Raw genomic sequence first — 15,386 nt, forward strand, 5'->3', positions numbered from 1 at the left:
GGGAGGCAGAGGCAGGCGGATCTCTGTGAGTTCGAGACCAGCCTGGTCTACAGAGCTAGTTCCAGGACAGGCTCCAAAGCCACAGAGAAACTCTGTCTCGAAAAAAAAATACTGCAAAAAAAAAAAATGTCAACAATGGAACACAGATTTTGTTTGGCTTATAGAAATGTATTAAAATTGGTGACATTAGTAGTGTTTTGAGACAGGCTGTCCTGGAACTTGATATGTAGACAAGGGTGGCCTTGAACTCACAGAGATCTGCTTACCTGTTTCCTGGAGGCTGGGATTATAGGCATGTGCTACCATGCAATGTTGACACTTAAACTTTAAAAAAGGTTTATATATTTAATTTGTGTATGTCTCTGTTTATGCATGTGTGTGCTGGTGCATGCACCTGTGTGTACTGCAGGACAGGTGCCAGCTGTCTTTTATTAGAACTCTTTCCTACTCCTTTGAGACAAGAACTCTCCTCTAGCTGAGGCCCTTATTTTCTCAACCTGGCTGTAAAACTGCAGGTCCCAGATGGTGCTATAATCTACACTGGATATCCAACTTGCTATGTGGGCACTAGGATTCCAACTCCACTTCTCATGATGGCCCAGAAAGTGTTCTTATCCACCGAGGCATCTTTCCAGGCTTACTATATAAGATTCTGTTCACATGGTATTTATCCAGGCTGGAACAAGCAAGCCACACAAACCCTTAAGTTTCCAGGATTGGTATGGATCCAATCATGTATTTATTTAGGATTTTTGAGATGGGGTTTCTCTGTTAACTCTGGTTGTCCCGGAATTTACTCTGAAGACCAGGCTGGCTTCAGACTCACAGAGATTCTCCTGCCTCTGCCACCAAAGTGCTGGGATTAAAGGTATGTGCCACCACCACTTGGCCCAATCATGTATTTTTAAAAATGCATTTATATGTATGGGTGTTTTGTCCAGATGTGTATCTGTGCACCATGTGTGTGCCTGGTGCCCATGAGGTCAGGCGAGTGCACTGGATCCCCTGGGACTTGAGTTACAGATGGTTGGTTGTGAAACTCCACATAGGTGCTGAAAATCAAACCCAGGTCCTTTGGAAGAATAACCAGAGCAACTGCTGAAACATCTTCTGCACCTCATCATGCAGTTTTATGACAAGGTTGCTACAGTGTAGTTCATGTCGGCCTTGGATTCGCTACCTTCTACATCCCAGGTAGCTGTGACTATAGACACCGTGCCCAGCTTCAATTAAAATTTTTATTTTTGAGACTGGATCTTGCTGTGTACCCCAGGCTGGCTTTCAACTTTAGACCCTCTTGTCCTAGCCTCATAAGTGGTGGTACTATTGGCATGTACCACAATGACACTCAATCTTGAATCCTTAACCCTGACATTACAGGATCATATAGGATATGACGTATGTGCATAAGTCATCAATCTAAGCCCTACACATTTTCTGGAGGATGGTAAAGGCTCGTTTCTTTTCATGGATATATACTGGGTTGCTGTTTTACTTTGTTTTTGAGACAGGGTTTCTCTATGTAACCCTCGAGGTGAGACTGGCCTCAAACTCAGAGATTTGTCTACCTCTCCTCTAGAGTGCTGGGATTAAAGGCACGCGTCACCACAACCAGCTGGGATGGCTTTTACTGACGTGACATAATGCCCCCAAACAACCTTTCTTTCAAGCCTCTTGCTTTAATCCCAGATGTCAAAGCATAACTGGTAGTCATATTTGACTGGCTCCTCCCTCCGACTTCCTTTCTGTCAGTCACTACCACCCTCCAGCTACAGGCTATGGTCTACCTTCCCTGTTGACTCTAAGTGTGGAAGGGACACAGCTCTCATTTCGTCCGTCTCCTGTCACACGGCACAGCCCACAAATAGAGGATCCCTAAACAGCTACCGTACTTTCTGCTTGATGCCCTAAGCCTGCTCACGTTGTGCAACTGTCACCTGGATGGGAGATTTCCTCTATAAATAGGCAGTCTCTGTTTCAGGGTGCGGTTTGCTGTGATCTACCACCCCACTGCTCCACCCAAGGTTCTTAGAGACAGAGGGCCAGAGAGGTGTTCAAATCCCTCGCCACAATACCCGCGGTCCTCAGAGGAACCAGCAAGGTGGGGGTCATTCCTTCCCCTCAACGTCCCTGATCGCTGTTCACAGGGAACCCTGACTAGGAATTTGCTTGTCCTCCGGGCTGTTCTATCTGCTCTTTCCGTTTCTTTCAGTGATCGAGTCGCACATGGCTCAGCAGTGCTTCCACAGTGAATATTTTGACAGTCTGCTGCATGCTTGCAAACCTTGCCACCTTCGATGTTCCAACCCTCCTGTACCCTGTCAGCCTTACTGCAATCCAAGTAAGTGAGACTCTTCAATAAGTGCTTCTTGTTGGGAGGCATTCGTGATATCGTGATAGTGCCTGTTTATCTACCAGAGAATAAAAGCTATGGAGAGGGTGGGGAGATTTTTTTCACCCTGAATCAAAATCAGAAATCAAGCAATGATTTAAATGTCTCATGGAGCAAAAGAATTATTCAGAACCAAACTCAACTTTATCTGGTACCATTAGTGAGGAAGATTTCATCAAGCCTTAATTAATGGTATTTAGAATTTAAAGTCAATGGTGGTGAATTCAGGGTTGGGCGATACCGGCTTCTAATTCACTGTTTCTCAACTTTCCTAATGCTTCAACACATTAATACAATTCCTCATGGTGTGGTGAGCCCAACCATAAGATTATTTTGTGGCTACTTTATAACTGTAATTTTGCTAGTTATGAATCCTAATGTCAATACCTAATATGTAAGCTCTGTGAAAGAGTTATTCAACAACCCCAAGTGGTCTTGAATCACAGGCTGCGAACCACACAAATTTAAGATTAGCCTGGACTACACAGTGAATTCCTCAGCAGCTTGGGTTAAAGTGAGATTCTGTCTCAAAGACAACAAAAGGAGCCATGCTGTAGAGGACCTGGTAGAGTGCCTGGCTGGCACACAGCGCTGGCCTCTGTCCCCAGCAGTGCATATGGCCACAGTGCTGCGGTTCTGTAATCCCAGCACTTGCATAGGAAGTGGAGACTCATGAGTCAGAGGCCAGCCTGGGCTACTTGAGATTTGGTCTCAATAAACACCCCCCACCAAGTAAGGTATTCATGAATATGCAATAGGGGAGTGTTGGAAAATTCATACTTGATGTGAATGATGAACTCTGGCTTCGTGTCTCTTTGACAAATCTTTTACTAAAGGCATGACCAGCTCGATGAAAGGGATACATATTGTTCTCTGGACCTTCTTGGGCTTGACCTTGACTGTTTCTCTGGCTCTTTTTACACTCACATTCTTGCTGAGGAAGATGAACTCTGAAGCACTGAAGGACAAACTTCAAAACCCAGGTCAGTCTGATGGTGACTCTGAAATCTATTTCTGTAGGGGTGGTTCTTCCAAGTTTCATTTCCTTTTCCTTTTTTAACATTGGCCTTTTTTTTCTTTTTTCTTTTTGGTTACAGCACTTTCAAATGTGTTAGTGGACAGTTGAAATTTTGAGCTGGGTGTGGTGGCAGATGCCTGTCATCTTAGCACCTGAGTAGTGTAGGCAGGAGGATCAGGGAGTCAAAGTCATCTTCAGTTACATGTTGACTTTGAGGTCAGCTTGGGCTACATGAGACCATGTCTAAAAACAAAAATATAAAAACAGCCGCCACTGCCCTCCCAAACAAACAAACAACAGAGAAATCCTGGCATTGGCAGTTACTTTGCCGCTCTCCTTCGGATGCCCACGTCTCCCCAGTTCTTCTCTTGGTAATTGCTCTGGAGGCTTCCTTGGAAAGTGTTTTTGACTGAAGTTAGCACACTGATGAGATACTCTGCTCTCGCACACTGAGAGCCAGGCACTCTTAGGCTAGGTGTATTTGGCAAGATCCCTGGTCATGCTTTTAACGCAATTAAAAGCACTGTGAACATTTTACTGCCTAAAATACTAGAAATGAATAACCAGTTGCTCCTGGTTTCACTAGCCATCTCAAAAATAATTACTAGGGAACAGTGTACCAATCTCAGAGAAGCAAATACTCCACCCGAGAACCTCTCAGCTAAAACTGTTTTTATAGCACCGTTCCCCACGATCTGATTCTCAGACACATAGAGGCCATTGGCCCGCATCTTTTAATTAACTATTTTTTCTTTTGGTGTGTGTGGTGCATGCATGTGAGTGTGCACTTGCTCGTGAGGTCGGAGCAGGGCATCAGGTGTCTTCTTCTATTGCTTTTCACCTTGTTGCCACAAGATAGGCTCTCTGGCCAGATGGTGGTGGCATATGTCTTTAGTCCCTCCCAGCACTTGGGAGGCAGAGGCAGGCAAATCTCTGTGAGTTCGAGGCTAGCCTGGTCTACAAGAGCTAGTTCCAGGAAAGGCACCAAAGCTAGAGAAACCCTGTCTCAAAAAAAAAAAAAAAAGACAGGCTCTCTCAATGGACTGAATTATGTTGTAGCTATGATATCACCTCTGCCATTAGGAGGTTACAGGCATGTACTTGTTACCAGAGTATTAGAGATTTTAAACTCAGGTCCTCTGGCTTGCAAGTTCTTATACCACTAAGCCATCTTCTGAGCCCTTGTCCTGCTTCTTTATGCATTTGGTTTCTGTGCACAAAGTGCAAAACATCTACCCCAGTGCTTTCCAGTGCAGGTGGAGCGGTGGGTAATTCACTCCGTCCTCCATGTGGTCAGTAGGTAAGAGACTGAATTTTAATTGTTTTTAGTTATATGTATATGTGTGTGTCTGAGAGTGGCTTTATGTATGTGAGTGTGTGTATATATATATATATATATATACATACATACATACATATAGATATATGTGCACACACACACATATATGTATATATATCCAGGCACTCCTCTGCATGTCAGAGCAGAGCACCAGAACCCATTGTAGTAGGAGTTACAGGTGGTTGCTAGGGAAGCAATCCTGGCTCTTAACCACCGAGTCAGCTTTTCAGTTATGAATTTTTTTTTTTGGACAGGGTTTTTCTGTGTAGCCCTGGCTGTCCTGGAACTAGAATTGTAGATCAGGTTGGCCTTGAACCCAGGGATATGCCTGTTTCTGGGATTAAAGGCATGTGCCACCACTGCCCGTCAATTTTTTTTTTTTTTGGTTTTTCGAGACAGGGTTTCTCTGTAGCTTTGGTGCCCGTCCCGGAACTAGCTCTTGTAGACCAGGCTGGCCTCGAACTCCCAGAGATCCACCTGCCTCTGCCTCCCAAGTGCTGGGATTAAAGGCATGTGCCACCACCGCCCGTCCCGTCAAAATTTTTTAACATACAAACTGCACATATGTAAAGTACATGATACAATGTTCTGACTACAGACACATAGGGAAACAGTGAAACAACATATCCAGGAAGCTGGAGAGATGGCTCAGAGGTTAAGTGCACTGGCTACTCTTCCAGAGGTCCTGAGTTCAATTTCCAGCAACCACATGGTGGCTTACAACCATCTGTACTGAGATCTGGCGCCCTCCTCTGGCATGTGGGCATACATCAAGGCAGAATGTTGTATACATAATAAATAAATAAATCTTTAAAAAAAAACAAAAACAACATATTCACATCTTTACAGAGTTGACTGTTTTGGGTGATGGGCCAGCCCTCAGTACTCTTCTGAGTGGTGGGGCTGGCTGGACCCTATGCTCTGCTGCTTGCAGCACCATGTCACCTGGTCATCTAGACACAGGCTGACTCATCCTCATCTGCTGGAATTGCAGCTCTGGCCTTTCGAGCCTCTGCTTCTCTTTTCTCTACCTCCTTGCATCTGCTAACCACCATCCTGTGGTTCTGTAAGCAGCATCTTTACGTACACATGGAAGTGAGGTCAGGCAAGCTTTCTTCCCGTGTTTAGTGTGTTTCTAGAGCAACTCCGAATGAGGTGCTTTTGTTATTTATCTATTTTATGTATATGGGTGTTTTGCCTCATATGTGTACCACATGTGTACTTTGCCTTCAGAAGCCTCAGAGTACTCTGGGACCTAAGTTACAGACAGTTGTGAGTTACCAAGTGAGCACTGGGAATCAAACCCACGTTCTCTGCAAGAGCAGACAGTGCTTTTAGTGGCTAAGCCATTTCTCCAGGCGCCTGGATGAAAAAGTTGCTGTGGAATGTTGGGAAGCAGAAGCTTAATCTTTTGTGTGAGAGAGTGCAGGTCACAGCACGTGTGGAGGTCAGAGGACAATTTTTAGGAGTCATTTCGCATCCCACTTTGAGGCAGGGTCCGTCTCGTTTCTCATACTTTGACTCATTCTCCAGGACAGCGAGCCGGCCTTCAAGCTTCTGGGGCGATTCTCCTGTCTCTTGTCTCTAACCTCACTAAAAATCTGGCACTACAGATGCCTGCTGCCACACCCCATTTTTTTTTCTTTTGAGATAGGGTTTCTCTGTGTAGCCCTGGCTGTTCTGGAACTGGCTTTGTAACCAGCTGGCCTTGATCTCATAGATGTCTGCCTGCCTCTGCCTCCCAAGTGTTGGGATGAAAGGTGTGACACCACTGCCTGGCTGTCACACCCCATTTATTTTTATTTTTATTTTTGTTTTTTGAGACAGGGTTTCTTTGTAGCTTTTGGAGCCTGTCCTGGAACTAGCTCTTGTAGACCAGGCTGGCCTTGAACTCACAGAGGTCTGCCTGCCTCTGCCTCCAAAGTGCTGGGATTAAAGGCGTGCACCACCACCACCCAGCTCACACCCCATTTTTTGATATGGGTTCTGAGAATCTGAACTCAAGCTTGTATAAAAAGTCCTTTGTTTGTTTGTTTTTCAAGGCAAGGTTTTCCTGTGTAGCCCTGACTGTCCTGTCAGCTCTGTTGACCTGGCTGGTCTTGAACTCAGAGATTAGCCTGCCTCTGCCTCTCAGGTGCTGGGATTAAAGTCATGCACCACCAGCACCAGGCACAATAAGTGCTTTTGAAAACTCATTCTGCACAGATGTGCAGTGGAGACAAACTGGGAATTAATCTATGGGATCGAAGGAAATTCATTTTCAAATCAATTATCCAGGAGTGTGACCCTCACCTGTACACATCAGTTCCCTGGAGGCTGAAGCAAGCAGAAGGGTCACCAACAGTCTGAGGCCACAGGCTGGAGAGATGGCTCAGAGGCTAAGAGCACTTGCTGCTTTTACAGAGGATCACAGTTTGGTTTCCAGCATCCACATGGCAGCTCACAACCTTTTGTAACTTCAGTTCCAGGGAACTCAGCACTTCTGCGCCAGGAGTATACATGGTACATATACCTACAGACAGCAAACACTCACATACATTATAGAATAAAATGAGGAGGCCAGCCTGGGCTACAGTGAGTTCTAGGCTAACTTGGGCTACAGAATAAGATCCTGTCCCCCTCCCTCCACAAATTAATGTACTGAAAAATGCTCCATAAGATGTCATGTCAGAAAAACTAGGCCACAGAACACACCTGAAGGATGGAGGTACTTGCCACCAAGCATGTGAGGCTGAGTTGGATCCACTCCCATAAGTGGTTGTGATGTTCACAGGTGCACTGTGATATGACTCCTCCCACCACAATAGATTAGCTAAAAAAATTCCTTCTATATTCTTCCCCCATCTTATATTAGAATTGAACTCAGGGCCTTTCTTGAATATGCTGGCTCCAAACTCTCTCTGCCTTACTTCCCTGAGTGGCTGGGGTTACAGGTGTGTCACCTTTGCTTCTGTATTCCGAAACATCACTCACAGGCTGACTCTGACGTGCTGTGACATATGCTAATTTCCTGTGTAAGATGAGGTCAAAGCCTCAGAACTTGCAAAAGCCAAGTGGATAATAGGTATATGGACTGACCCTGTTTGTGGCTTTGCCAACAAGGGTACTCTCCACCTGTTTGGAGATAGCAGGGGCTGTCTTTGAATCCAGCCCATTGTCTCTGTGTCCCTTCTGTTGTCTTTATAGAGTCCGTATAATCTCATGTGAAATCTGAGTTTTAAATGGGTTAACTTAAGACAAGATGTAAAAAGTTCATATACCCAAAACAGCCATCTGCCTCAGGGCCATGCACGCTGTGACAGTACCGCTGACCTTCAGGTGATGTCTGTGTCTGTACCATCAGGATCCGTTCTACCGGACACGGCCAATTCTGACCTGATGAAGAGCAGGGCTGATGACGTAAGGATTTTTCCCCGAAGCCTGGAGTATACGGTGGAGGAATGCACCTGTGAGGACTGTGCCGAGAGCATCCCGAAGGTTGATTCTGACCACTTTCCACTTCCAGCCATGGAGGAGGGCGCAACCATTCTCGTCACCACGAAAACAAGTGATTATGGCAAGAATATGTCAACTGCTTCGGGAAGTGTCACAGGGATGGAGAAGGCAATTCATTCTGGAGAATGAAGCTCTGTGTGGTATAGAGCCACTCTGAGAGCTGTCAGAGGGAGAGATGAGGCGTTTCATGTCTTGAGGATGTTTATCAGCTGGGATATAGCCTATTGTCCTTTCATAAACTCTTTACAGGAGACCCATTCCCCCATCTTATCATTGGGACTTTAACTGCGGAAGAGTCCTTGGTTTTGATTGAAGGTTCATCTCTCTTAAAAAACAAACAAAACAAAACAAAACAAACAAAAAAAACCTTTATAGGCCCTAGAGTGTCATGTTTCTATGGAGTCACCCACGATGTGGTGTATTTCAAGACAAACTGGGTTTTCCTGACGGCCAAAGGAAGCAAGGTTATCCCATGTGTTTTGGTAAATAGGAGAAGCCAGGCCATTTCAGTGTGCAGTGCACAGGTTCTCTAGGTCCCCAGCTTACGGCAGCAGCAGACATTAGTATGCTTACACAAACCATGTGCCATTGCTAACTGCGACAAGCAGGAACCTGTTACTGTTTTTGGCTCAAGCACAGCGTATGATCACTTATGTAGGCATAATGGTGCCAGAGACTGCTTCAAGTCCTTTCACACAGAATCCTATAAGGAAGACAGACAATCATTATCTCCATCGTACAGTTGCTGACAGGGCTTAGTGGTGGAATACTCACCTACTATATTCAAGGTCCCAGGTTAAGCTTCCAGCTTACACCACACACACACACACACACACACACACACACACACACACACACACAGAGGTGGGGGAGGGAGGGAGGGAGACAGACACTGAATCAGAGCAGGGTAAAAGCTAGTGAGTTATTCTGTGGAACTGTCACAGGACATTTGAGGTTTGGGAATATATAAAGGACTACAATGTGTCTTCCTTTATAAGCTAGCCTTGAGCTCCTGATTCTCCTGCTCCAGCCTCAGGCATGGAGTTACAGGTATTCATGACCTTCCCCCACCCCCATCCGTGTGCCTGCTGTGGAGGCTGGAAAGCTCAATATGAAGAGGCTAGCATCTGCTGAGAGCTTTCTGGCTGTGCCCTTGCAGATGGAAGATTAGTTAAAGCCATGTGAAATTTCACCAGGACTTCCAAGTTCCAAGGCTTAGTCACCTCTTTTCCCATTGTATCACTGAGAATCAAATCCAGGGCCTCACACTTGTGTTTGCCCACTGAGCTACAGCCTCTAGCTAGCTCTTTATTATTTTTATATTTCTGACAGAGAGTGGATGACTCCAGCCTCAGGCTCATACCCAACAGGAGAAAAATAGTGTTTCAAGCCCAGCTTTTTATTTTATTTCATTTTTTTGTTTTTTCAAAACAGGGTTTCTCTATGTAACAGCCCTACCTGTCCTGGAACTTGTTCTGTAGACCAGGCTGGCTGGGAACTAACAGAAACTCCCCTGCCTCTGCCTCCCGAGTGCTGGAATTAAAGGCGTGTGCTATCACTTGGCTCAAACCCTGAACTTCCCCGATGCTGTGAACGTAATACTTGTGTTCTCACAGCACCCAGCCTTCCTTGCTCACTGTCACCTGCAGTGTCACTGGACATCGATCACACTCCCCTCCCGAATGGCACCCTATCGCGGCCATTCTCCCCAGCCCCATTACAATCCACTCTCATTCTAGAAAGTTGACTTCTCTCTTTGAAACAAGTTCCCTCTGAGTCTCCACCTGATGAGTGCTGGGGTTAAAGCAAGTGCAAGTGAAGTTTTCTTTAATAATTTATTTATTTTGTGCATTGCTGTTTTGCCTGCGTGTACGTCTGTGTGAGGGCGTTGTCCCCTGGAACTGGGTTTACAACAGCTGTGAGCTGCCACATGGTGCTGGGAATTGAACCCAGGTCCTCTGAAAGAGCAGCAGCCACTGCTCTTAACCGCCAAGCCATCTCCCCAGCCCGTGAAGTTTTCCTTTTTTTTTTTTTATTGTTTTTATTGAGCTATACATTTTTCTCCAGTCCCCTCCCTTCCTCCCCTCTCCACTTCTACCCTCTCCGGTGACCCCCCATGCTCCCAATTTACTCAAGAGATTTTGCCGTGAAGTTTTCTTAAAGTCCATTTCTGATTGCATCGCTCAGCTTAAAGTCTTGCCATGGCCTTCTCTTTTCCCATTCAGCAACAGGCAGGCAGTCTGAAAGCAAACGTTCCTGCCTACAAAAGGGCTCCCCTATCTTAAAAGATCCTCCTTCTCAACCCCACTTCTCACTCATCCTGTGCTCCAACCAACCCCTACTGGTAAGGAATTTGACCTGTTCCTTCTGGAATACCTATCCTGAGCTTGGCCTAAAAGTGAGACCTTCTGGGACTGCTTATCTTCTACGTTGGCCCATCACACACACAGTCTCTCTGACGTTGGAGATTGAACCTAGGGCCTTAACCACGATACATCTGAAAGTAAGGAACGTGCTCTACCACGCTGTAGCTCAGGCCCCTTCTCGGCCTTGAATGCTGGGATTAAAGCCTGTGCCACCAGGCTCTGGGGTCCACTACTCTACGTCTCCCCCCTCAACTCTTTGAGACAGGGTCTCAGTCTGGAACTCACAAGGATGACCTTGAACTCTGGATCAGCCTTCTCCCGAGGGCTGGTTTGACAGACTTGCATCACTATTCCAGGCTCTCAGTGTGATTATCCGCATCCTTGTCCCGACTACAATTTAGACTGATGTCTTTTTCCTGGCTCAGGGATGGGGAGGCGTTTATCCCGTCAAATCCCGGGTCTCCACCCCGCCACCCTCGGGCCTCGACGCGTGAGGGTATTTTGGTTCCGGGTCGGGAGGCGGGCCCTCGGAGGGTCCGTGCTTCCTGGGCGGGGCCAGCGGGAGGGGCGCGCGCTCACCCGGCCTGTGTGGAGCTCGGCGGCTGCAGACGCGGCGGTGGCTGCGGCGGTACGGCAGACAGCGGCCCCGGGAGCGGCAACATGAGCGGTGAGTGGCGGCGCCGCCGTTGTCACCCGCCCGGTGGTGCCGCTGCAGCCGCACGCTCCGGGCCCTGTGTCCCCACACCCTGCGGACTCCCGCGGGGTCGTTCGCAGGCTCCGGAGCCCTGGCCCTGGGTCTTCTGCACACTTTCCCGGGGTTGGCGCTCCTGTCCCTTCGCCCCTTCATTGACAGCCAACTCCTAGAGCAGAGCTTGCTCCTTAGTCCCTCCTAGACCTCCCAGCCCGCTGATCCCCTTGGCAGGTTTCCACACCCTGGACTCTCAGCTCTCTAGTGCGTGCCTCAGCCCCTCTTCTTCCGTCACCCTCCTGGGACCCAGCTTCAGTTACCGGCGCCTGGTTTTCAGTCATTCTCCGGTCCAATGACTACTCTTTCTCCAAGGCAAAGAGCCTCTCTCTACCGTGGGTTTGCTGGCCCGAACCCCTGTCGACAGCAAACCAGAGCAGCCGCTCCAGGTCTCCTGAGGGCGTGTTGCGGCCGCTTTGTCTTCCGTCCCTCTTATTCTCAGTACCTAGGTCCTCAGAGCCGACCCATTAGTCTCGCAGCTTAACTCTCCCGACTGTGCCTTTTGTATTTGGGCAGTGGTTCATGCTCCAGCTCTCTCCATTTCTTCCCCCAGTTCATCGTTTGAGGTCTCTGGTTGTGTCCTAAAACCCTTCCCTTCTTGCCCAATGCTGAACCTGCATGGGACTGATGCCTTGCCCAAGCCAGTACCACGAGCGGGGGAGGTGGTGCGGGTGGGGAGGCTGGAAGTCAGAGGGAGATGGGTGTGGACGGCACGTGCCCAGTGATACCGAAGTTTAGTCCCCTGAGTCTGAGTCTGTCCCCATCCTTGCTTCCCTCTGAAGTCCTGCTGCAGTTTGGTGCTAAGTCATTCCTGGGTGTTGTATGGAGAGATGGGAGTGACTCGGAAAGCGTCGTCTCGGCTGTTGACTCTCTTGCTGGACACAGGGATCTGTATTCCGGCAGTTTTGCTCACTGCAGTTAGAGCCCCCACTCCTTGTCCCTTCCTGGCCTTTCATTCAGATGTTTCAGGGGCGGACAGGGTGTTGGGGTAAAGGAGAGTCTTTAGTTTTAGCTTTGAAGTTATTTGTGTGCACTTGTAAAAGGATATTAGATCCTTTTTGTTCTCCAAGAGCAAGGTTTATGATAAGAACTAGTGGTCTTATTGCAGGCTGATGGAGGGGTTTTCCTGGTGGAGGAACTTTACTTGATCTGCCAAAGCAAATCATTGGGTCTAATTAAGGTTTCAGGTCCTTGAATGTTAATGATACACAGCAAAGATGTGAGCTGGCAGTCACCAAGAAGGGATGGAGCCCAACATATTGGGTTCAAATCCTGGCTCTATCACATAAAGCTGTATAATTTTAGCTAATTAATTTAGTGTGTGTATGCACGTGTGTGGGTGTACAGGTGTGTTTGCCTGTGCACATGTGTAGGAGGGCCAGAAATCGACTTTGGATGTTTCTCTCTTGCTTTCTTCCTGTTTGTTGATTGGTCCCAGAGCTCACCATTCCAGCTAGACTGTCTGGTCCTAGAGTCTCAGCAGTCCTCCTGTCTCTGCCCCAGTCCACCAGTGCTGAACTTAGAAGCACACTCTACATGCCAGGCTTTACCCATGGGGCTGGGAATCCTGACTCAGGCCCCCATGCTTTCTTGACTGAGTCGTCTCCAGCCAGTGTATGTTAGGGATAGCATCTGCCTTCTAGACTAGTAATGGCTGGAGGTTGCTCACCGTTAGTGTTTCCATAAAGGTGGAGTGGGGATTGTGGACAGGTCCGCTTCCTGGCCCGTCTGGGACAACAGTGGGAACCAGGCACTCTGAAATTCTTGGTGAGGCTGAGGGTGAGCCCAGAGCCTCGTAGGCGCTGAGCCCCCGTCCTCCCACTGAAGTCGCTTTAGTCCTCACCTTGTCCTTTCAATGTGACCAGAAGGCTTGCCCTGCCTCAGATTCTACCGAGAAAATGCTTGTGCTTTCATTGGAGGAGGGATGGAGACTGAGAAACCAAAGGAAATTGATCAGTTTATCTTTCAAGGAGACACTTAGTGTCAAACTCGGACACAAGCTTTTGCAGCCAACTGATAACCTGAGTTATAACGCTGGGCCCCAGGTGGTGGAAGGAGAGACCTGACTCCCGCAGGTTGTCCTCTGACCTCCACAGAAACACTGTGGCGTACTTGTGTACACACTAAATAAATAAATAAAAATGTAATAGAAATTCAAGAAAAGTTTCAGGAAGTTAAAAAAAAACCATTAAGTCTAAAGCCAAATAAATCACATGCAAAAGGAGACTGCAACAGGAGCCTCCTGCAGGCCGCATCCGGGTTGTCCTACTGCGTGTTTCCTAGAGATCCTTTGCTTTTGTTGTTTGTAACTAAGTGCAATGTCGAGGGTCCATAGCCGTATCCTAGCCTGGATTTGGAGTTCATTCCGTTTTGAAATATTGTCATTGATTCAGAAGCGATCCATTGAGGGCGGGAGGGTCTGGAGGTCAAACCCACGCCCTAACCTGCTAACCACGTGCTCCATACTGTATCCAAGCTCGGAGTATTTTTGTTTCTAGAAGACTGTGGTTGAAAGTGGCCCCGCCCCATGCCGTGGGATTGATGATTGATGCATGTTGATTTTTTTTTTTTTGGTTTTTTGAGACAGGGTTTCTCTGTGGTTTTGGAGCCTGTCCTGGAACTAGCTCTTGTACACCAGGCTGGTCTCGAACTCACAGAGATCCGCCTGCCTCTGCCTCCCGAGTGCTGGGATTAAAGGCGTGTGCCACCACCGCCCGGCTTGCATGTTGAATTTTTAAGTGCCGGAGGAATTTCCTTCTCTTTTCAAGGAGAATTTTCATGCCAGGTGTGTGATAGTGGCTCATGTCTGTAATTGCAGCCCTCCCAGCACTCAAGAGGCAGAGGCAGGAGGATTACTACAAGCTTTAAACCAGCCAGGTCTATAGATCAAATTCTAGGTTAGCCTGTGATACATGGTGTAATGAAAAAGAAAAACAAAGGATATTAAGACATTGCGATGTATAATCGTATATGAGCTCTACTGTCACCCTGCTTTGGTAGTTGCTCCTGGTGACTGGTTCATCTGTACCCATGACTGCTTATCCCCCTCCTGAGTGCCATGCCGTTTCATCTGCAGATACTTTATATGTATGTATTCTCATATCACGTTAAAAAGGAATTCATTTTGTGATCCTATAAGAAACCAGTGATACCTCAATAGCACCAGCTGTCTAATGTTCAAATGTATAATTGATTGTTTTATATTGTAATTTTAAACCCAGATCTAAGGGTGGCTTGTCTTTTAAATAATTTAGATCTCTTTGGAAAAGGTTTTTTTTTTTCTTTTCTTTTGGCTTTTTTCAGACAGGGTTTCTCTGTGCGTTAGCTCTGGCTGTTCTGGAACTCATTTTGTAGACCAGGCTGGTCTTGAACTCACAGAGATCCACCTACCTCTGTCTCCCAAGTGCTGGGATTAAAGGTGTGTGCCACCACCGCCGCTTGGTGCAAAAGAGATGTTAAAAGTTTATTTTAGTACTGTGACAGAATTGTACAGATCTCACTGTGATCAGTATTAAAAAGTTTTCATTGCTCCAGAAAGAAATCCTGAGCCATTAGCAATCACTTTTCGTCCTCCTCCCCACAGTCTCAGACAGTTAATCTCTTTTCTGTCTCCTGATTTTGTTTTTATTATATTCTTTGAGACAGTGTCTTATGTAGTGCAGCAGGTGTTGAACTTCCTATGTAGCCCAGGATAGCCTTTAACATCTGATCCCCCTTGCCTCTACTTCCCAAGTGTGGAGATACACACCTGTCACTCTGGATTTCCCACTATTTGTATTTCATACAAATGAAACCATAAAACTTTTAGTTTTGTTAACTAAAACTTTTGTTTTCAAGATTTTTCCATGGAGCAGCCTAATCTGTAGCTTATTTCTTCTTGTGTCCCCGTGGTGCTCTGCTGTGGGCATTGCTCACTTGCTGTCTGCTCACTGGGGATGTGTCCAGGTGGTGCTCTATGTGGTCATTTGCTCACCTGCTGTCTGCTCACTGGGAGTGTGTCCAGGTGGTTCTCTATGTGGTCATTTGCTCAC

At 47.0% G+C, this 15,386-nt stretch overlaps 2 protein-coding genes across 2 annotated transcripts in view; both read left to right on the forward strand.

Moving 5' to 3' along the window:
* The first annotated feature begins 2,186 nt into the window (after positions 1-2,186).
* Positions 2,187-8,564, forward strand: Tnfrsf17 (TNF receptor superfamily member 17). Its single transcript, XM_013347034.2, has 3 exons — positions 2,187-2,341; positions 3,229-3,375; positions 8,093-8,564. Exons 1-3 carry the CDS (start codon positions 2,227-2,229, stop codon positions 8,371-8,373), a joined length of 543 nt encoding a protein of 180 aa, XP_013202488.1. The 5' UTR covers positions 2,187-2,226; the 3' UTR covers positions 8,374-8,564.
* Positions 8,565-11,156: 2,592 nt separating this feature from the next.
* Positions 11,157-15,386, forward strand: part of Snx29 (sorting nexin 29) — a 442,208-nt gene continuing 437,978 nt past the window's right edge. The window contains exon 1 of the mRNA XM_013347415.2: positions 11,157-11,277. Within this exon, the coding sequence (XP_013202869.1) occupies positions 11,271-11,277 (7 nt within the window). The 5' untranslated portion in view covers positions 11,157-11,270. The remainder of the gene's footprint in view (positions 11,278-15,386) is intronic.

This window comes from Microtus ochrogaster, chromosome 7 (assembly GCF_000317375.1).
Source record: "Microtus ochrogaster isolate Prairie Vole_2 chromosome 7, MicOch1.0, whole genome shotgun sequence".
Lineage (NCBI taxonomy): Eukaryota > Metazoa > Chordata > Mammalia > Rodentia > Cricetidae > Microtus > Microtus ochrogaster.